The sequence below is a fragment of the Myotis daubentonii genome, chromosome 8 (genome assembly GCF_963259705.1).
Source record: "Myotis daubentonii chromosome 8, mMyoDau2.1, whole genome shotgun sequence".
Classification (NCBI taxonomy): Eukaryota; Metazoa; Chordata; class Mammalia; order Chiroptera; family Vespertilionidae; genus Myotis; species Myotis daubentonii.
The window spans coordinates 5744875-5766398 of record NC_081847.1 but is presented as its reverse complement, the minus strand read 5'-3'; the positions used below and the strand labels follow the sequence as shown (position 1 = coordinate 5766398).

The 21524-nt window shown below is 51.3% G+C and overlaps 1 protein-coding gene across 1 annotated transcript in view; it reads left to right on the top strand.

Moving 5' to 3' along the window:
• ZNF831 (zinc finger protein 831) overlaps positions 1-21524 on the top strand; it is an 80862-nt gene that overhangs the window by 13868 nt on the left and 45470 nt on the right. Inside the window, exons 2-3 of the mRNA XM_059705169.1 lie at positions 8860-12465; positions 13507-13634. Coding sequence (XP_059561152.1) covers positions 8896-12465; positions 13507-13634 — 3698 coding nt within the window. The 5' untranslated portion in view covers positions 8860-8895. The remainder of the gene's footprint in view (positions 1-8859; positions 12466-13506; positions 13635-21524) is intronic.

Sequence of the window (21524 nt, the reverse complement as noted above, 5' to 3'; positions counted from 1 at the left end):
TGGGTCTGTGAAGGCATCCGCTACAGTGAATGTGCCCTGCCTGCGCACTCCAGGCACGTTCCTGCTGCTCCCGCACCACTCCCTCACCAGCACCTGTGTGTGTGTTCAGACACCACCTTCGCAGTGAGGGTTGCCTGCCCGTCCTGTTTACCATGGCAGCCCCTTCCCTGCTGCCCTTCCCCACACTCATATCCTTCCTTACCGTGCTCTCTTTCCCCCGTAACACCATTCTCTGATACGTTATATAATTGACTTTTACAAAAAACGTCCTTATCTGTCTTCCTAACTAGAATATAAGCTCCATAACCTTTGCTTCCTGGTGCACCTGCAGGAGACAAACACAGAACACAGCACCTGGCCCTGGGGAGGGGCTCCGTGAACCTCTGAATGGGTGCAAAGATCAGTTTCCAACAGGGCACACTAGCCTGGCGTCGTCATGTGCTCCATTTAATGTCGCACTGGAGAGGCTAATTCGTCCCACCACTTTCTGTTTGAAAAATTTGACTCCATAAACCTAGTGTGTGTTAATGTGAGTGCCCGTCCCCGTCCTTCTCTCTGGTATCCAGCCAGTGGCGGCCACTCCATGCCCTTGGCGCCAAGGTAACAGCTCTGCCGTGTGACCTGTCACCTGTGTCCCAGCTAGTTAGTTTGCATTCTAGGAAATATCTTAGATCTAAAATGAATGTCAAAATATCTGCAAGTGCTTGAGCTGAGTGCCCCAAGAAATGGAGGAAGATCATCTTGTTACATGTTAAAATGCAAATTTATGGGCAGCCCAGGCTCTTTAAACAAATGGGTGAGAAAAGAGGGTAAAGGTGGGAGGACACAGAGGCTGTACCGTATCAGCACCGGGCTGGGCTGGAAGGGTGACCGGTGCTGAAGAAGGGAGCTGAGGAAACTCGGGTCCAAGGCATGTCAGGACTCTGCTATTTGAAGAAAATGCCAAGTACAATGCCATGTACAGGGGATTAATCAATAATGACCCCTTCAGTGCTATGGCATTTATCTGTCCCAGGTCTGTCCCCTGAGAAAAGTGGGTTATTGGTGGACTCACAGTGTTGAGGGATGTGGTCGGGTAAAAATCACCACTGGTCAAAATTACCCTTAAAATTGTTTAGTCAGGCACCGTGCTGAAGTCATACGGTTTGTTCAGTTAACTCTTGCTCTCTAACAGCCCAAACAGAGGATTAAAATGATGCCATTTATTTAGCTTGCAATTCTATGGGGAGGTGTTTCAGGCTGGGCTCAGGTGAGTGGTTTGTCGGATTGTGGCTGGGCTTGCGTATGTGTCTGTGGGCGGCAGCCAGGTCTGCCGGGGACTGGACAGGCTGGAGGGCCACCCCCTGGGATGGCCTGTCTCGGCTCCACGGGTCTCTCTTCCTCCAGGCGGCTAGTTCGGGTGCATTCTCATGGCACAGGCAGAGCAGAACATGCAGGTTCTCCAGCCCTAGTCTTGGAACCAGCTGACCATCACCAGTGGCACCCTCTTCCCCCGAGTAAGGGGATGGAGACAAAGTCTCACTCTCTTGACGGAAAGAGCAGCTAAGTCCCCTGCACAGGCTGTGGAGACAGGGCTGTACAGGGTCGAGGCCGTTTTATGCAGCCTCTAACCGTGCTTCTCAGCACCTCCAACTCAGCTAGTCTCCCCTTGGGTGCTGAAACTTGTCGTATTGCCTTGTTTAATCAACGAGGCAGAAGGGGGCTGTGCACCTTATACCCAAGACACTGACACGTGCTCACCAGTGAGGCTCATGGTGGGGAGGCCCAGGGGGCTCAGCCTCCAGGGCCTCGGATCTTCTCCTGTTTGCTGGGCACTTGCTTGTTGACTTGACGGCTGGGGCAGTGCCAAGTGGTTGGCATCAGTTTCTTTTTTGCCTGAACTGTGAGGCTGAATTCAAGCCACTGCATATGTGCAGCAACTCCACTGTATGGGCCTTCGGGGGAGTCTCAGGCATCAAAGACAGGAGCAGTGTGGTCCATGCACGTGGGGAATGTCTTCAGACTACAGATTGACGGGCGCAAGCCTGGAGCCAGAAGTCCAAAATCAAGTGTGGGCCAGGCCGTGGCCCTCGGGAGGCCCCAGGGGAGGCGCCCTCCTGCCTCTTCCAGCTTCTGTCGCTCCAGGTATTCCGTGGCTTGTGGCGGCGTCGCCTCAGTCTCTGCCTCCATGGTCACCTCTGAATCCTCTGTCTTCTTACAAGGACACTGGTCATTGGATCAGGGCTACCTGACTCCAGGTACAAATCCTCCTGCTTTAGAGCTCAAAACAATAAAACAAAGAGAGAAGGTGATATTGGAAAACCTTTCCCTCAATATCAGTATCTGTTCTCAAGATTATTGTCTGACCAGAAAGCCTCGTTTGCAGGCTGGGGGCCAAGTCTCACCTTGTTCTGTCTGTCTTCCTTCTTCTTGAGGGACTACACGTCCCAACCACTTGACTTTGGGCAAATCTCTCCACCTATCTGTGCTTCGTTCCCCTCCCGGGGGCCCCTCCAGCACCTTCCTGATGGGCTGTTATGCGGGTCAGGTGACCAGGGACAGTTAAAATGCTTGGACCAGTAGCCAGCACAGAGCAGGCTCCGTAGAAGGCTCCACTACGTCTGCTAAAATCTGTAAAGCCCTCATCTCCCTTTAGGCGGACTGACACCTTGGGTAAGTGATTGACTTGGAAAAGGAAGAGAGAAAAGCGCATTAATCTCTCAGCGATTGCTCCCATTCTGCACAGAGGCTGCGATAAGTGCTGCTAGATGGAATCTGCTTAATCCTCCGCCTCACCCTCATTTCATAAAGGAGAGTCCTGACGTTAGAGGGACTTGCAGAAGCCACTCAGTGGGGTTAGTGGCAAACTAAAGCTGGAACCCTGGGGTCTTCCCTCAAGGCACCCCCATGTCTCCAGGACAGCTGGCCAGGGACAGCCTGTCCCGCCAAAGCCTCCCTGATATCAGCCTTTTCCCTGCAAATATCTGAACCCTCTGGGCCATCTGCAGGGAAACCACATCATTCGTTTATGAAAATCAGGCAGTTGAAGGGACGCGTTCCTAGACAAGCCCCCCCCTCCCCCCAGTGCCCAGAGTTTTTGTGGATAAACTCCATCCTGGCTCACTTATCTCGATGTGTTTAAGCAGAATGTGCTTTGTCACCCAGCGGAATGAAATTGGGTGAAGTCATGGCGAGAGCCATTGTGTGGCTAGAGCAGCTTGGGGAAGGGACCCAGGTTTGGGGGAGGGGCTGCTCCATCCGACCGAGGCGGCCCCATCCAGTCACCCTTCTCGATCACCCCAGGACCTGACAAAACTCAGAGACGCCCTGGCTCTCTGGGGAAACTCACCCACACACATCATTTAAGTTGTTAACTCTTTTGGGTCCTGGCGGGCCCAGATGCATAGGTGAGCAGGCAGTTGGAGGTTAATGAGGGGTGAAGACTGGCAATGCGGCCCCAGAGGCCAGGGGCAGGACCTGGAGATGCCACCTGGGAAAAGCGTGGCCTTCAGTAGACGAGCCAGGCCTGGCCGACCGTCTTCCCTTCCTGCTCCGACTGACCGGAGTGGACACCAGAGGACTGGGGAGCCTGTGGCTGGGCTCTGGGGCCCAGGAGGAGGGAAGGTCAGCTCTCTCTGGAGGGGCTAGCCAGGTGTCCCTGGTCAAGATCTTAACTTAGAGGTGCAGTCCCCCAAATATGGAGCCATATCACTCTGTGCAAGAGCATATGAGGGGTCCACAGATACGCATTTTAAAAGATTCATAGTTATATATTTATGGTAATGGTTCTTAGAAAAAAATGACAATCTTCTCTTTTTGGTAATGACATAGTCCTCCCCCTTTCTTCTGCAGTTATTACACTGAGGTATGTACCTCGCATTTCTTGGCCAGTGAGGATAAACATCTTTTCAAATGTCTTTTTAAAATTGTTTTGATTAAATTTTTTTTAAATTAATAGACTTAATTTTTTAGAGCCGTTTTAGGTTTATAGACAAATGAGGGGAAGATAGAATTCCCAAATACCACCCACCCTCTCCCCTGTACAGGTTCCTCTATTATTAGCATGCTGTATTCGTGTGGTACTTTTACTGCAATTGATGAGCCACTATTACACATTAGTATTAACTGAGGTGCGTAGTTTACAGCAGGGTTCACGGTTGGTGTTGCATATCCTCTGGGCCCATCGTTATGGTCCCCACCCAGCAGTTCACTCCCTGAGCATCCGCTGTGCTCCGCCTGCTCACCCCGCTCCCCTCTGACCCTCGGCAACCACTGGTCTTTCTACTGTCTCCACAGTTTTGTCTTTTTCAGAATGTCAGAGAGTTGGAATCATACAGTATGTAGCCTCTCAGGTTGACTTTCTCACTTAGTGACACGTGTTTAAGTTTCCTCCATGCTTTTTCATGGCTTGACAGCTCTTTTCTTTTAGGCGCCGAGTGATATTCCATTGTCAGGATGGAACACAGTTCACCCATCACCTACGGAAGGAGGTCTGTTGCTCCCGGGGTTTGGCAATCGTGAACAAAGCCGCCGTAAACATCTGTGTGCAGGGTTTTGTTATGAATGTAAGTTTTCAGCTCATTGGGTAATGGTATCTTTTTTTCTTTTTAAGTCCTCACGAGATGGCTTTTTAGAGAGTGAAGGTGGGGGGGTGGGGAGAGAAGGAGAGAGAGAGGAAGAAATATTGATGTCAGAGATCACATAGAGATCACATAGATTGGTTGCCTCCCGCGCCCCGACCAGGACTGGGAGTGAACTCGCAGCCGGGGTACATGCCCTTGACCAGGAATTGAACCCGGGACCCTCCGGTGCGTGGGCTGACACTCTAACCACTTAGCAACACCGGCCAGGGCATCTTTTCACTTTTTAAAAGTTGTGAAATATACCTAACGTAAGATGTGCCACTTTAGCCGCGTTGAAGTGTGCAGTGAGCGGCCCTGAGCACACGGACACGCACACGGCTGTGCACAGGCTTCTGGAGAGACAGGGTGTCAGCGAGACAGCCCCAGCCCCCGGCTGCGAGGCGTCAGCGTGCAGGGCGGGCTGAGGCCGGGGACTTGTCCCTGAAGCATTTCAGCCTCCGCGTTCTTCCTGAGAAAGTCTGTCTGTTTAATACACTGATAGCATTTCTCAGCGGCCACCGGCGTCAGGACCCCAACAGTGAATTTTGGAAACGATTTCTTTGCCCAGGCCCCGTGATTTGCTTTTTAAAATGGGGGCCTTGGGATTGCTCACTCTGTCCCTCGGATTTCTCCCGCTTCTCTGTGAGCAGCTGTGCACTGGCGCGATGAAGATGGCTGGTGGGCGGGGAGGGGACATGGAGGAAGCGAGGGGCCCATTGAGTCCCCGCGTTGTGGCCTCTCAGGGTGGCAAGGGGGAGCACTGGACAGTGAGTCCAGCTGGCCAGGTGGTCTTCCCTGGCTCCTGCCTTCCCAGCCCGGTCCCTCGTTTCCCCTCTCCGTGCAATGCAGGTGCTCCCATAGGCCGCCGCCTTGATTCAGAGAGAAAAACAGGGCAGCAGCCAGTTGAGTTTCCTGAGGGAAGTGCCCTCTCCCGGGAGGAGGTGTTAGCGGGCGCGTTGCCCTGCCCCAGGGATCAGCTGCGACGAAGAGACGTGGCTTTTGCTGTGAGCACAGAGCAGGCTGCAGGGGACAAACCACAGCGGTGACAGTGTGTCAGCTCCGCGCCTCTCCTGCAGTGACTGTTTTCAAGCCCCATCCCTCCCCCGAGGCAGTCAGTCTGGGTTTCTCTCCCCCCTCCCCAAGGCTGGGCTCATTCGGGGCGCGTGGGCTCAGGCCTCAGCACCCCACTCAGGCCCGCACCGAGGCCCCCGCGAGCTGGTCGCCCTCTGTCCAACCCTTTCCCTGGTCCCAGCCGTGGAGGTCGTGCTGGGCTGCCAGCCCTGGGTGCAAGACCATCCGTCCCTCCCAGCGGGACACGTGCTGTGGCTGTGGCTGCTCCTTGGCCGGGGGCCTCCCCAGTTGCCCCGGGAACAGAGTCCAGGTCACCCCTGTACCCAACTCCCCCCTGAAGCAGAAGCTGAGGGTCCTCTCCTTCCCGTCCTGACCGTCCACCTCCCCCCTGCTCCCGAGGACGGGAGAACTGCTCGCCCTCCGATCTCCTCCAAGGGTTTAGGCTCTGGTAGCCAGAAGGCTCTACCCCGTTTCGGCCACAGCAGCTCAGCAGAAGCCCTGGCCATAGATCTCTCTCTGCACGTACCATCTGGAGGCCGCTGCGAGCAGCATGCGGCTCTCTGGGGCCACCAGGCTGGCGTGGTGTGTCCACTCGGCCAGCTGGGTCTGCGAGCAGTGGCCCTCAAAGCGTGCCGGCTCCCCCCGCCACGGGTCAGGTAACTGAGATGTGTGTCTGCACGATCTCGGCGTGAACCCCCATGAAGTTCCAGCTGCCACGGTGGGACTTGCTTCACAGCTCCGTCACCCCACTTTCCCACACCCTGCAGCTGTTTCCTGGGGCCACCTCCCAAATAAGGTCCTGGTAATGACACCCTTTACTTGGGAACCAAACCTGAGACAGCACCCCTTCCCGGAGCCCTAAGGGAGCCTGCTGCACTGATTTCTGGGGGAAGAGCAAGGGGGTCAGAGGCATGATCGGGTGGGGGAGCAATCGCGCATTAATAGTTCAAAAGATTATGGAGAATCTTTGAAAACTTAAGTGAGTCAAGCTCTTGCTCCGTGCCTGGCACTGCACTCGGTGTTGTCACAGGCGTCATTTCACCTGGTCCTCCAGGAGCTCTGCCGAGTGATCTGCTCTTGGAGCCAAGGGAACTGGGCCCAGGGGATCCCCAGCAAGGGGGGCAATGAGGGTCAGGAACTCAGGTCTGGTGGTCTTGGGGAGCATCGTGAAATTCCTCAGCTCATAGCAAGGATGCAGCACCGCGAGGTCAGACATAGTCTTCCACTATGTCAGCGCTGAAGAATTCTAGTAGCCACCTACTAATCTCTAAAGATGTGTCTTCAAATCTTTCCTTTAAAAAGTATAAGGTCTCTCTCTCTCTCTCTCTCTCTCTCTCTCTCTCTCTCTCTCTCTTTGAGGCAGGTGGCATGTTACTGTGAGATCTATAAAGTTAGATGAGTTTGTGAGGAACAGAGAGTGGGAGAGATGGTCTCAGGATAAAAGAAAAAGAAGATTCACGTGGCACCTGCCCATTACTGTGGTGTAAATGCTCCCCCCATGGCCAGTCCCAGGCTATGAACATAACATTACAGAATCCAAAGTTGGGGAGAGGTACCACACCATTGGATGGCATTTCCACTATAATGATACAATCAATGTAAGTAACCTCAAGAGCACTGAGAATGGCAAGATGTAATAAAATAATTAGTAAGTGATGAGCTTTGAGTGTTTAGTAACCTATTACTGAGGTAAAATTTACATAACATTAAATTTGGCATTTTAACTCTGTAAAGTGTACAATCAGGGCAGTGCCACCACCCCTGTGATCTGGCTCCAGAGCATTCCATCGCCCCACAAGGAAGCCCTGAGTCAGTAAACAGCCATTCCTCATTCTCCTTCCACCCCTGGCAACCACCATAACCTGTTTTTTGGTGTGTGTGTCTATATATTCTGGGTTTTTCAGATAAGTGGAATTATACGTATGTGACCTTTGGAGTCTGGCTTTTTGAACTCAGCATAATGTTTTCAAGGCTCATCCATGTTGTAGCATGTTTTTAAGGTTTATTCTCTTTTTATAGCTGAATAATATCCCACTATATGAATATAATGTATTTTGTTTATCCATCAGTGGATGGATATCTGGGTTGATTTCAACTTTTGGCTATTTCCAGTTATGCTAGTATGCAGGTTTGTATTTGAATACCTATTTTCAATTCTTTTGGTTATATCCTCAGAAGTGGGATTGCTGGGTCAGGTAGTAGTTCTATATATAACTTTTTAGGGAGCTGCCAAATTGTTCTCCATGTGGCTGCACCACTTTACATTCCCGCTAGCAGTGCAAAAGGATTCCAATTTCTCCACATCCTCATCAGCACTTGTTATTTCCAGGTTATTATTATTATTACCATAGCCATACTAGCTGGTGTAGAGTCATATCTCATGGCATTTTTGACTCACATTTTTCTAATGACTCATGATAATGAGCATCTTTACATGTACTTGGGCCATTTGTGTATCTTCCTTGGAGAAATGTCTATTCAAGTCCTTTGCTCAGTTTTAAATCGAGTTGTTTATTTTGTTGTTGTTGAGTTGTAAGAGTCCTTTATCTTTTCATTTCCTTGATGTGTCCCTTTATGCTCAAAAGCTTTTAATTTTGATGAAGTCCAATTTACCTTTTTTTTTGTTTTTGAATTGCTCATTCTTTTGGTGTCATATCTAAGAATTCGTTGCAAAACCAAAATTCATGAACATTTACTCCTTTGTTTTCTTCTAAGAGTTTTATAGTTTTAGCTCGTACATTTAGGTCTGTGATACAGTTTGAGTTCATTTTTGTATATGGTGTGAGGTAGAGGTTTAACTTCATTCTTCTGCATGTGACATCCTGTTGTAGTGCCTTTTAAATATGTTATTTAATTGTAAGTTTATATAATATAACTTTTAATTATGGCCATGTTTAACAACTGGCTTGCAAAATTCCTGAAAATGTAACCATCAGCTCTCATGAGCCAGTGTGAACCGGTCTGAGCTGGCTCCCACATGCCACTGCCTTTGCCATGTAAGCTGTGTGTCAAGTCACCTCTATTCTCTGAGCCTCAGTTTCCCCTTTCCTGATATGGGGATAAGAGTACTTTTCTTGGGGGATTGTTGTCAGGTTTCAGTGGGTGATGAATGCCCGGTGGGCGGCAGGAGAGAGTGTGCTTGTGATGAAAGACAGGTGCCCATGGTAAAGTCTGGTTTTGCCTGCAGGTTACCTAGCATCCTGGGCCACACAGACAATGTGGGATGGAGGTGCCAGAACTCAACTGCCCTGCCTCACCTGCCAGGGATCAGCCAGCTCTTGCCCCTGGGACTCCAGGGGCCCCAGGTCAGCAGGCCTCACCACACCTGACTCTGGGCCCCATCATTCTGCCGCCAGAGCAGAGCCTGGCACCCACTGTGTTCCTGAAGGCACTGCCCATCCCACTGTACCACACAGTGCCTCCTGGGGGTCTCCAGCCACGTGCCCCCCTGGTGACGGGCGGTGTGGATGGGGGCAGCGTACCCTTCATCCTCAGCCCTCTGCTGCAGCCTGAAGGCCCTGGCCCTGCCCAGGTCGGGAAGCCAGTGACCCCAACGGTCACTGTGAACATCGTGGGCACTCTCCCTGTCCTGTCACCGGGGCCCACGCTGGGCAGTCCCGGGAAGGCACGTAAAGCCGGCAAGTACCTGTGCCCACACTGCGGCCGGGACTGCCTGAAACCCAGTGTGCTGGAGAAGCACGTTCGGTCCCACACCGGAGAGAGGCCCTTCCCGTGTGCCACCTGCGGCATCGCCTTCAAGACCCAGAGCAACCTGTACAAGCACAGGCGCACCCAGACCCACCTCAACAACTCCCGGCTGTCTGTGGGGTCCGACGGTGCGGGGGGCAGCCTCCTGGAGGAGGGCGACAAGGCCGCGGAGACCCCCGGAGCAGCCGGCAGGGGGGACAGCGGGAGCATTGGTGGGGGTGATGGGGCTCGGTCAGAGAGACCCCTTTCTCCAGGTGTCCAGGGTTCCGGGAACTGCCCGGTACCCCCCATGCATCTGCCCCCAATTGCCAAGAACCTAGATCTGCAGGCAGAAGCTCTTTTCTGTCCAGCGTCCACACTGGCTGACAGAGAGGCCCCTCTGGACACTACCCACGCAGCTCCCGTTGGGATCCCCTTGGCCAGCTCTCAGCGGGGGCGCAGGCCACCGGGGCAGAAGTCTCCGACAGCGGGCAGGGCGTGCTCCCGGCAGGACACCCGGGCCTCGGAGAGCCGGCTGAGGAAGTGTGAGAGCACCGACTCGGGCTACCTGTCCCGCTCGGACAGCTCGGAGCAGCCGCCGGCCCCAGGCAGCCCCCCGCACAGCCTGTCGGATCACAGTGTGGAGTCCGAGAGGGAGGGCGCCCCACGGCCTGGGGGGGCCAGGGCTGAGCCGGGAGGGCAGGAGCCCAGCCTGGAGCGGGAGAAGCGGCAGCTGGAGGAACGCATCGCCCGGCTCATCTCCCACAACCAGGCCGTGGTGGACGATCCCCAGCTGGACCACGTGCGGCCCCGCAAGACCGTCCTGTCCAAGCAGGGCAGCATCGACCTGCCCGTGCCCTATACCTACAAGGACTCCTTCCACTTCGAGATCCGGGCACTGGGGCCGGGACGCAGGAGGCACGGGGCCCTGTGCCCCGCCCGCTCCACCTGCGTGGCCTCTGACAGGGCGCGGCCCCTCCTCTTCCACTCTGTCCCCACTCAGCTCTCCACCACCGTGGAATGCGTGCCTGTCACCAGGAGCCACTCGCTGCCCTTCGTCGAGGGCACCAGGACGCGGCAGGAGCCGCTGGACCCCCAGGACGCCCGTCCCGGGAGGCGGGGGCCTCTGAGCCCCAGGTCTGTCCCCGCCCGACTCGGGGAGGTCCCGGGCAGCCACCCCCGGGCCCTGGTCAGACAGGCTGCGGTGGAGGACCTGCCGGGTCCTGCCACTGGAGACGCCGAGGCCCCCGCAGAGGGCCAGGATGGAAAGCGAGCTGCAGCCGGGGAGGGGCCGGCGGGCAAGGGCAAGGCGGCCGCGAGGAGGCCCAGGCCGTTCTCCCAGGAGAAGTGGCAGGTGTACGGCTGCGAGACGTTCCAGAGGCTCTACCAGAAGAGCGGCCGCCCGCGAGGCAGGAGGCCCAGGGAGGCAGGCGCGGGCTGGGGCGCAGAGCCGGACCTGCCTGTGCTGGAGGAGGCGGTGGGGGGCGAGGGCGCAGCCCCTTCTCAGGATGGGAGGACCCCTGCTTGTGGGGACACTTCTGTGGGGGCCAGGCCAGGGCCTGGGGAAAGTCCACCAGCCGCAGGAGGCTTCTTGGTGACCAAGCCCCCCAAGCAGAGGGAGCCAGTGGCCAGAGCAAGAGGCGGTGAAGGGCCGGGGGCGGGCAGGGCCCCGTCACCTTCCGCCCTCAGCATCCAGGAACCCTGGTGTCTGGGCAGCACGAGCCTTGTGCTTCCTCCAAATGGGAGGCCGGAGCTGGGGTGTCAGCTGCCCCCCATCCCTGGTCCCCTCAAAGGTGGGGACCTGGAGGCTCCCAGCCTGGTTTTGCCAGACCCCAAGCTGGAAGAAGGCCCCAGAAGTGGCGGGAACATCCAGGGGCCCAGGCAGCAGGCCCTCCTGGTCCCGACACGGCCCAGCGGGAGCTCTGGGGAGCCCCAGCCTGCAGGGGACAAGCTGCCCTCGGAGAGGAAGAAGCTGCGGGTAGAGCAGCTGAGCTGCCCAGAGCAGCTGGGGTCTCTGGGAGTGAGAGACCAGGCCCCTGAGGGCCCAGCGCAGGACAGCTCCCCACCCTCCTTGAACCAGGACAGTGACTCTGGGGACAGGCTGCACACGAGTGCCGACGGCAGGGGGGCCTCCGGTACATCTTTCTCTGCGCCCTTGGTGGCCCTGCGACCGGCGGGGCCCGGGCCCGAGGCGCCTATGTGTGGTCCTGCCGCTGGAGCCCCCGGGGGGACCACCTCCCAGCCTGCCCAGCCTTCAGACACCACCTTCCCCCCCAAGTACCTGCTCAGGCTACCGCAGGGAGAGAGCCCGCAGCCGCCGGCTGGTGCCCCGGAGCGCAGCCAGGGCCCTCTCTGCAGGAGCGGGCTGCCCCAGGACCGGGCCTCCTCTGCTGGGCCAGGGCTGGGGACCCGCCCAGCCCCCCGCCTGGCCTCAGGTAGAGCCGACAACTTCGGGGAGGACTCCAGCTGGCCCAGGCTGTGGGGCAGGAGAAAGGAGGTACCAGGAGAAGAGAAAGGAGATTTGGACACCAGCACCCCCGCGGCCGGGGAGTCTCCGGGCTGGAGTGTTGGGGCCCCCAGGGAGACAGCCTCTGCCCTGCCCACCCCGCCTTGTGACCCCGGGAGGAGTGAGACCCGAGACGCTGGACAGCTCTGTGTGGGCAGCATGTGGGCAAGGCGCAGGCCCTCTGGGGGTGTCCTGGGTCCCTGGACACTCAGCAGGGAAGTGGTGGGGCCTCCAGGGCCCCTGGCGGGGCACCGTCCCTGCTGCCCCTTCGAGCCCAGCTCCGTCCTCCCGGCCCCCCCGCCCTCGGGCTGCCCTGAGCTGGCCTGGAGCAGGACCTCTGAGAGCTCGGGCCTCTGCGGGCCCCAGGGCCCCTTCCCCTTGTTGCGGGCCGAGCCCCAGCTCACCTGGTGCTGCTTGAGCGGCAGCCTGCCTCTGCCCACGGAGCAGAAGGAGAAGGCCACGTCCGCGTACTGGGCGCTGCACTGCCCTGGGAGCGGTGCCCCAGCCCAGGCTGCAGATGTCCGGCCGGTGAGCAAGGCAGAGTCGGTACGACGGACTGGGACCAGCCCTGCAGGAGGAGGGGAGACGCAGCCATGGAAGGTAACACAGCTTTGCCCCCGGGCCCCGGGCTGAGGGCACTGCCGAGCAGGTAGGATGTGCCATGATGGAGAAGAAGGGTGACGCAGTCCCGTGGCATCTGCCTCTGTTAGAACGTCTTCCCCGCCTGTCCTCCAGGGAAGTGGCTGCCACACCTGGGGGCGGGGACAGGAGAGAACAAAGGCCCCAAATGCCAAACAAAAGAAAATCATGAAAATGTTTCAAAGGAAGAATTAATGTACCCAAGACTCTGGGTGAGATAGTTTTCCTAACTAGACATAAATCGAACTCTGAGCTTCCCGGTAACAGAGGCAACATGAGAAATGAACGCTGCCTAAGAGAGCTCTCTGGGTCATCTAAGATTATCAGCCAGAATCTCTTACTGCGAGATATAGACTCCAGGCAAGGGGGTGTGGGGGTGAGTCCCCACCTGGTGACTGAACAGTTAGTCCACAGTCCACAGTCCCGTTGGGAGGGATCCCACGCCTCTGGATTTGATTTCATAATGGGGGGTGTTGTCCCATTCGGGAGGTCTCAGACAGGGCAACAGACGAGGGTGCGGGGACCTCAGTGCTAATGTCACGGTGGGGACAATGACAGGAGCGGCCTGGAGCCCGGCAGGCTGTTCTCCCAGCGGGCGGCGGAGCCAGAGGGAGGGGCCACACTTCTTCATCCTGCGCCTGGCGGGTGATAAAGAAGGCGCTGGGCCCGAGAGAGGGGCCTGCAAGGCCTGGGTTAGCCTTCCTTCTCTGAGAGACGTGAGGTATTGGGCATAGGGGTTCCGGGGAAGGGAGACTGGGGGATGGAGAAGAACCAGCCGTGCCGTTCCCCAGGCCTCCAGTGAACACCACACATCCGGGCTTTCCTCTGTGGACCCGCCGGGCAGTCCTAGGTCCCTCCCAGGAACGCTTACACTGTCTGGCTATGCAGCACTTCCGTGCCTTGACTTCCCCAGATAGGTGTCCTGTGTGCAGACACAGCCCTCCGGGACTGTCCCCACCCGAGGGCTTTGAGCAATGATGCCAATGTGCCTGGTATTTTCAGCTCTCCTGCCCAACAGCCCCAGGGATGACATCCGGGGACCCGCGGTCTGAGCCGGGCTGGACGAGGGGACCACCTCGGAGAAGGGCGAAGATGTGCCGGGGGAGCCGCAAGCAGAAAGCACTGAGAAGGTAGGTGTTTGGCCACCGCTGTCCTTTCCGCAGGTGCCTGTCCTGTTGGTAACTACAGACCTTGGCCTCGCTAAACCCCGGGAAAAACGTCCCCTGGGATTCAAAAGGCGCCTCTGTGCTCCAGGGAAAGGGTTCCTGCCCAGAGCCGGGGTCTGGGCTTTCGAGGGGACAGGACCCGGCTGGTCCCCACAGCCCTCTGCCTGCGTAGTCTTCAGTGGCACCTTTCCAAGGCCAGGACCCCAGCGACTATTTGAAATAACTGACCTGAACTACACCCATCCAAGTTAAGTCCTCAAGAGAAAGTGTGTTAATTATTACAGCGTTTACTGCTTTTTTAATTATGCAAGCGATGCAGGTCTTTTGCAGGAAAATTAGAATATACAGATGAACAAGGACAGGCAGCGTCAGCATTAGATGCCCTTCCAGACTGTTCTCTGCCACGTGCCCGCGCACAATACACAGGCAGCACGTGGCGGGGTGTGGGTTTTAATGCCATTCTTTGATTGTCTTGCTCCTTTGCTCATAACCCTTCGTGCTGCCCGTGGCATATGAGTTAGAAAGCCAACTCTTTACCCAGCCCCTGCCCTCTCTAGACCACCCCCCCGCCCCCCGAAGCTTTCAGTCTCCTTCCGCACAATCTCCTCTTCTCCCACCCGGTGCCTCGGTGCGGTGTCGCTGGCCCTCTCCCACTCTCTAATAGGACTCTGACCCCACGTCCCTAAGACCCTCCGGCCCCCAGCAGCTCCCCTTCCAGGCATGCTCAGCCTCTGCACCCCATGACTGCCAGTAATCGATCCAAAGCCTAGCTCTGCTTCCAGAGGCAACGCGAACTCCTGACTGGGTCCTGCAGCGGCTCCGCCCTCCGTGGCTGCAGGCACCGCCTTCTGAGGCCCCGGCCCTGCTCTGAGTGACTGCCAGGACCAGGCGTCCAGAGTGGCCATCGCTGAGGGCTGTTCTGTACAGGGCACTGCACCATGATGCCCCACTTTTCTCAAGGGGAATCTGAGACACACAGAAGTCAGGTGACCTCCCAGGGGCCTGTATGCCAGACAGCGGCCTCCCTCCCACCGCCCCCCCGCAGTGGGCACCAGAGTTGCCTGCAGTTTTCTGGAGTTTCCTGTGATGCTGGGTGGAAGTCAGTGGGTCTGGGGGTGGGGGCTGAGGGGCTGCTTTCCTGGCATCCCTGGTGAAGCTGGTTTGCTGACCGGGAGCGTCCTGAGGAGCCATGCTCCTGCCCATACCACATCCTGTTCTTCCCAGCGCCCGCCCTCTCTCTGACCCAATCCCCCTCCGCTTTCTTCTTTTGAAAGATTCGGGTGGTAAATGGGACTCACCCACTAATCTCATCATCTTACCGTACCCACAATTACTCCGCAAAGTCCTTTTTGCCATGGAAGGCAACACATTGACAGGATCTGGGGATGAAGGGCTGGGCACCATTCTTCTGCCTGCCACCCTATCCATCCATCTGTCCATCCATCCACCCGCACACACATGACTGTATGTATGCATATACATAGCGTGTCCCCAAAATGTAAACACTTTGACAGCTGATAGCTCACTTAATTTTCACTTCTTTTCAGGTTTAACTGATTTGAAATAATGGATGAAACCAGACTAAGCTTTGAACAAAGAAAATTTATCGTAAAGTGCCACTAGGCTATTTTTTATGGGAGATACATAAAAGATAAAGTTCACAGCACAAAACTGTCAACAGTCAATGAATTGAGGGCATATAAATACCAAACGAAATGATTCTTGATCCCCCTCCATTGCTTTGCGTTATCAGCAGTGCCTTGACCAGAATGGTCATCAGTTCAAAAACACGGAAATGATAAAAAAAAAATTCATTTCTGTAAGATTCTTTTAAATCTTGAAAATGAATTGTATGTTTATAAACACTGACTTTATAATCATTCAAAGTGCATATACATTTTGTAGGGACACTCTGTATGTCTCAACTTATATATCCATCTCTATCATCTATCAACCTGTGTGTTCTCTCCTCAAGAAAGAAGCCTATATTTTTAATTCTCTTTCCCATTTTACTTCAGTTGTCTTAATGTTCTATAGAAAATGAAATACTGTACTCGAGACACCCCCCCTCCAGGCCTTTGCTCACAGAGAATGGTGAGCTTTCTGTATCAGAGTATCTGTTCTCTTTTTTCTTGTTTTGGAAAATAAAACATAAAAAAATACAGGAAAGCTCAGAAAATATATGACAGACACCTGGGTAATGATCCAGTGTGAACAAATGTTAACATTTTGTTATATTTGCTTCTGAGCCTTTAAAAAATCACATAACCGGTTACTCTATACATTATATGTTGTGAAAAATAAAATAAATAAAACACAGAAGATAATGATGTAGTTTTATGTATTTGGCACTAATTGTTTCAATCCATCTTCTCATACTTGAAAAATTGAGGTATCCACTACTTGCACATAATAATGTTGATTTCTGTCTTTAAAATATGTATATAAATATCACGCTATATTTATTGTTCTGCCCGACTTTAAACTCAGTGTTGCGTTTCTGAAGATACAGCTCAAATTCATTCCCTTCATTGCTGTAGAGTGCTCATCTCATGAGTACAACATTTCATTTATTTCCAAAATTTTTGACTTATTTTGCGATGAGCATGAGTATGCATGCCTCTGTAGGCACAGTGCAAGAGGTGGTCTAAGAAATATACTTAAAAGTGGAATTGCTAGATGATAAAGTAATCACATTTCAACTTTACAAGTTATTACCAAGTCCCTCCACAATGGCAGTGCCATTTTCCTCCTCTGGGAGCAAGCGGCAGCCCTCGCCCACTTTCTTACTAAGGTCTGTTATTAGCAGATGTTTAAATGTTTTGCCCATCCAGAATCTGTAGGCTTCTGCACCTATTTTAATTCTGTCTGTATTATTTGCCTGTTATATACATATATTGCAGGTATTTTTTCCAAGTCTGTTATTTGTCTGTTTGAGCTCATTCATTTGTATTTTTCCACCTCACTGCAGATGTCCTGCGTCTTCATTCTTTTCACGTAGCAGACCTTCCTTCTGGGGTTGCATTCTTCTGTCTAAGGCATGTTTTTAAGAATTCCCTTGAGAGGATAAAAACCACATTTACTTTATCAGCCTGAAAGTACATTTATTTCATTGTTTATTTCCAAAACATCCTAATTCTTGAGAAATATTTCTGCTGGGTATGCCGTCCTAGGTTGGCCTTGTCTTTAGCATGCAAAGCTATCCTAAGGCTGTGCCGTGTGGTAGGGCAGTCAGCTCTGTCCTCTGAAGGTCTTCCATCTCTGGCTTCATTTCAGATCTCCTTTTAATCTTTGGTGTGCCACACTTTTATTTTGATGTAGAGAAGTATGTGTTACTTTTATTTATTCCATTAGGAATCCATTGGGCTTTTATGATTTATGGATTGATGTCTACCTAGAAAATTCTCAGGTCTCATTGCTCAAACACTGCCCTTGCCCCATTCTCTCTCCTTTCTTTCTGGATCTCTAAAATAATGTATCGTAGGTGTCTTCAGTCTTCCACGCCTCTTTTTTTTTTTTTTTTTTAAATCCTCACCCAAGGATATCGTTCCATTGATTTTTAGAGAGTGGAAGAGAGAGGTCAAGGCAGAGAGAAATATCAATATGACAGAAACACATCAATTGGTTGCCTCCTGTACCTGCCCTGACCAGGGTCCAGGCTGGGGAGGAGCCTGCAACCAAGGTCTGTGCCTTTGATCAGAACCGAGCTCAGGACCCTTGGGTCCACAGGCCAATGCTCTATCCACTGAGCCACACCGACTAGGGCTTCCATGCCTCTTAACCTCTATTTTCAATAACTTTGTCTCTCTGTGCTATCATCTCCATTCTTTGTTCAGATCTATCATTAAAATTTTACTAATTTTCTTAATCCACTGACTTATTTTTGAAAATTTCTGCTGAAATATATTGAATTTCAATATTATGCATAATTAAAATATGCAATTTAATAAGTTTTGACATGTGTGCGCACCTGTGAAACCAATAACACCATCAGGATAATGAATGTGCCCATATCCCCAAAGTTTCCACGTGTCCCTTTGTGATTCCTGCCACTGGCCCACCTGACACCCGCCCATCCCCAGGTAACCACTGATGTGCCCGCTGTCACTATAGCTTAGTTCACTTCTAGAATCTTATAGAAATAAAGTCGTACAATATGTGCTCTGTTTCTTGGGGGAGGGGGTACTGGCTTTTCAGGTCCATTCATGTTGTTGTGTGTATGAATAATTCATTCCTTTTATTGCTAAATTAGTGGCCCAGTGCACAAAATTCATGCACATTAAAAGGGAATTAATTAGAGGAAATATTTTAATATTGCTATTTGCCGTTTCTCTATAATAGAAGTGTGAGAGATGAAAGGAAATTAGTACAATGTATATGAAAATAATATATAAATTTATTAATAAACAGTAACAAAAGGATATAAAAACAATAGAGGCATGATATAAAAACAACAAAAACATGATATGAAAACAATAAAAACATGATATAAAAGCAACAAAAACATGATATAAAAACAACAGTGATGCAAACAATGACTGATAAAGTGATTAAACTTATTCTAATATCTCCTGTCTACCATATTAAGAGTGAAAACACTTTCAGAGTGCTTGACTAATTTCCCTCGTGTTGAAGTATTTAGAACTTTAACTTTAACATCACGTGATCTTCAAACCCGAGAGAAAGCAACATATAACTAACCATGTGCAAAAACAGGTTCAGGTAGAAATATTCCTACTCTGTCTAGAGTTTGTCCTTGTGATTTATTAATAGTCATCACAAATGCTGGCATCACGGGAAACTGTCGTTGAATCAATGTAAATGGGAGGCCAGTGTCAGATGGGGACAAATAAATTCTTGGAATCAGAACAACCTCTCCCTCTGCAGATCCTGTTAATACTTCAGCTTCTAGAATGTTAGGTCGTGATCTTTTGATAATAAATCTGGTACCATTACAAAGACCCCATTTACTATTAAGATTTCTCAATAGCATGATGATTGCACCCACTTTCAATTTTAATTTATGAGATGGCATTCCCGAAGAAGTAATGCTATTAAGAAATTCAATGGCAAAATTTTTCTTTTTAGTATCATCTGTGGAATCAATGGAATCATCACTCAAATATGTGTGAAAATCTCCATCAAGTATATCCAAAATTTTTTCATTTAATTTTTGAACGTGCTCATTTTCTGGACAAAGAATTGCATGTTTAGATATATTTTTAATATTATCTATAGATAATACTATTTCCAAAGGTAGCTTCAATAATAGATCTGTTACAAATCATTTCACAGGGGATTTCAATAATATCCATTCCTAAATGAAAACTGCTATCAAGTTTGCCATCTCCAAGTTTTACTAACCATTCACTATAAGCAGAATCCTCTGATCTCATATTTGTTTTAAGAGACAACTTCTTTCTGAAACATCCCCAAACATTACAGTACTTTAAACTTGTTTGTACTATGGCCGATCGCATAGCATGCAGTACAATACTGAGACATTGTCAAAAATCCCCTCCAAGAAGGGGAACTTTCCCACCAAATACAACATTCAAATTCACAGTTTCTCTTAGTAATCTGTCTATGGCGTTTATAGCATGACTGGATGCCATGGTTCATTCATCAATAATGAGAAGTTGGGCCTTTTTAATAGTTTTAGCAACTTCACTGTTTATATTGAGTCTAGAAATTGAAGTTTCATTTAATGGAATTGGTAATTTATATTGAGAATGAAAGGTTCTTCCATCGAGAAATAAATTTGCAGCAATTCCTGTAGACGTTGTTGGTAAAACAGTACTACCACAACCTCTAATACAATGTATTAAAACTTTATAAAGATATGCCTCCATGCTCCGAGGGCTGGTTCCTGCCTCAAACCTCGCCCTCATGGGGAAACAGCTCGGGGAGGGTGCAGCCATTGCCAAGTCAACCCCTGCAGGACTGACTTCCTTCCAGTTGGTTGAGCCTCGGTCGTGATGGGTGTTACACCCAGGGTTTTTATATAAATAGATAGGGTAGATATGTCAGAATTTAGTTATATATTCACTTGTTGGTAGACATTTGGTTTGTTTCAGTTTGGGGCTGTTAAAATAGAATGACTATTCTTCTAGATATCTTTGTGTGGGTTATGCTCCCAGTTCCCTTGGGTACATACCTAAAAGTAGAATGGATGGAACATATGGTAGATGCATAATTGATTATTTAAGAAGCTGCCAAACTATTTTCCAAGGTGATTGCATCGTTTTCGTTCCTACCAGCAGTGTGGGGAGTGCCAGCTTCTCCCCATCCTTACCAACACTCAGTGTGGCCATTCTTTTCGTCTTTACTCGTATTTTCAATCTTTTCAAAAAACACTAGTTTTTTGCTAGTTTGTGCCTGACAGCGCCCACATAGGACGTCTCAGCCTATCTGACTGTTTCCTGTGCTAGCTCATGCTAATGGCACCTGGTTTCCTGGTTTGTTCTCAGAGTTTTGGCGGTGAGCTGAGATTTTTGGAACTTTGAGACTTGGCTTGGAGGTGGGTGTCTTCAGTGGTGACACGCTTCACCTCTGCCGGGTGCCTCTGGTCACTTACTTTAAAGAAAAATCTTGGTTTTAGGTTCCTTCATGCCACTGGGCAGTGGATGCAAATTGCAAACCCGTGAGAAGACTGTCTTCTTGTTATGAAATCAACGGGAGAGACTTTTGCCCCCTCTGTTCTGTGAGAAGGTTGGGGTTTTTATGTCCCCAGAGCAGGTGGTGGGGGTCGGGTGTGTTATTTCTGATTCGCCCACATGTTGAGGGTATGACCCTCTGAGGTTTCTGCCTTGTGTAGGAGTGGGCTCTCACCTGGGATAGAGTCTGGGTTTCAATCCTGCACCCTTCACCCCAGCAGACCAAGCCAATGAAGGACCAAACTCACCTCAAGCGCCCTCAGATTGACAAAGCTCGCTTACCTTTCCAGGTTTCTGTTTCCTCTGGGTTTTTGACTTTTAAGTGTATCTTACCTTCTAATCAGAACACCAATACATTTCATTGTGTTAAACATTTTTCTGTTTAATGCACCTGAGTCGTGCTCAGTGCGAGGGTGGGTGTGGCTGCCGTCAATCGGGGAGCTGCTGTGGGAAACGGTTCTTATTTTCTAACCTTGTTTATGATTCTCTTGTCATCAGGAAGTGGTAATTTTGCTGTAGGCAAGTGGAGCTACCTTTTCCTTTATAATGATAACTTTTTGGTCTTGTCTGAGAAATCTCTTACTCTCAATCATAAATACGAAAATGCATTCTCTCTGTGTAATGTAAGAAAAAACTTACTTTGGTCCATATAAAAAACTATGCAGGGGTCAAATTGGGCTCTTGACCAGTTTTTGTATGCCTTTGTGAGTGAGGCATGACTTCTACATTTTTTGAAAGGATACATATAAAAATACACACACACTCATGTGTACATGAAGAATATGTGTCAGAGACTGTGTGTCACCTGCAAAGTCTAAAATATTTATTACATTCATTATCTGGACCTTTATACAAAAAGCCTGCAGACTCCTGGATTCATCACTTTTTTCCTCACTTATTTGCTATATTTTAACTCCCGACTTGTACCTGGAGTTTTTTGGGGGGGTGGGGGGTGGGGGGGGGGCTCCATTCCGTCTCATCCATCTCTTCGTTGTCAACTCCAAATACCACACTTATGAAAATGGCTGTTTCCATCATGAAAGTACATGAGCCGAAGGAAAGGAGTAGAGCGCAGGCTCCATCCTGCGAGTGGAACTGGGGAAGCGGGGAGGTTCAGGCTCCACGCCTCCTCGCCCAACGCTAACTAGAGGCACAGAAATGCGGAGAGCTCATGAATGCACCGCCCTGGCCCGGAGAA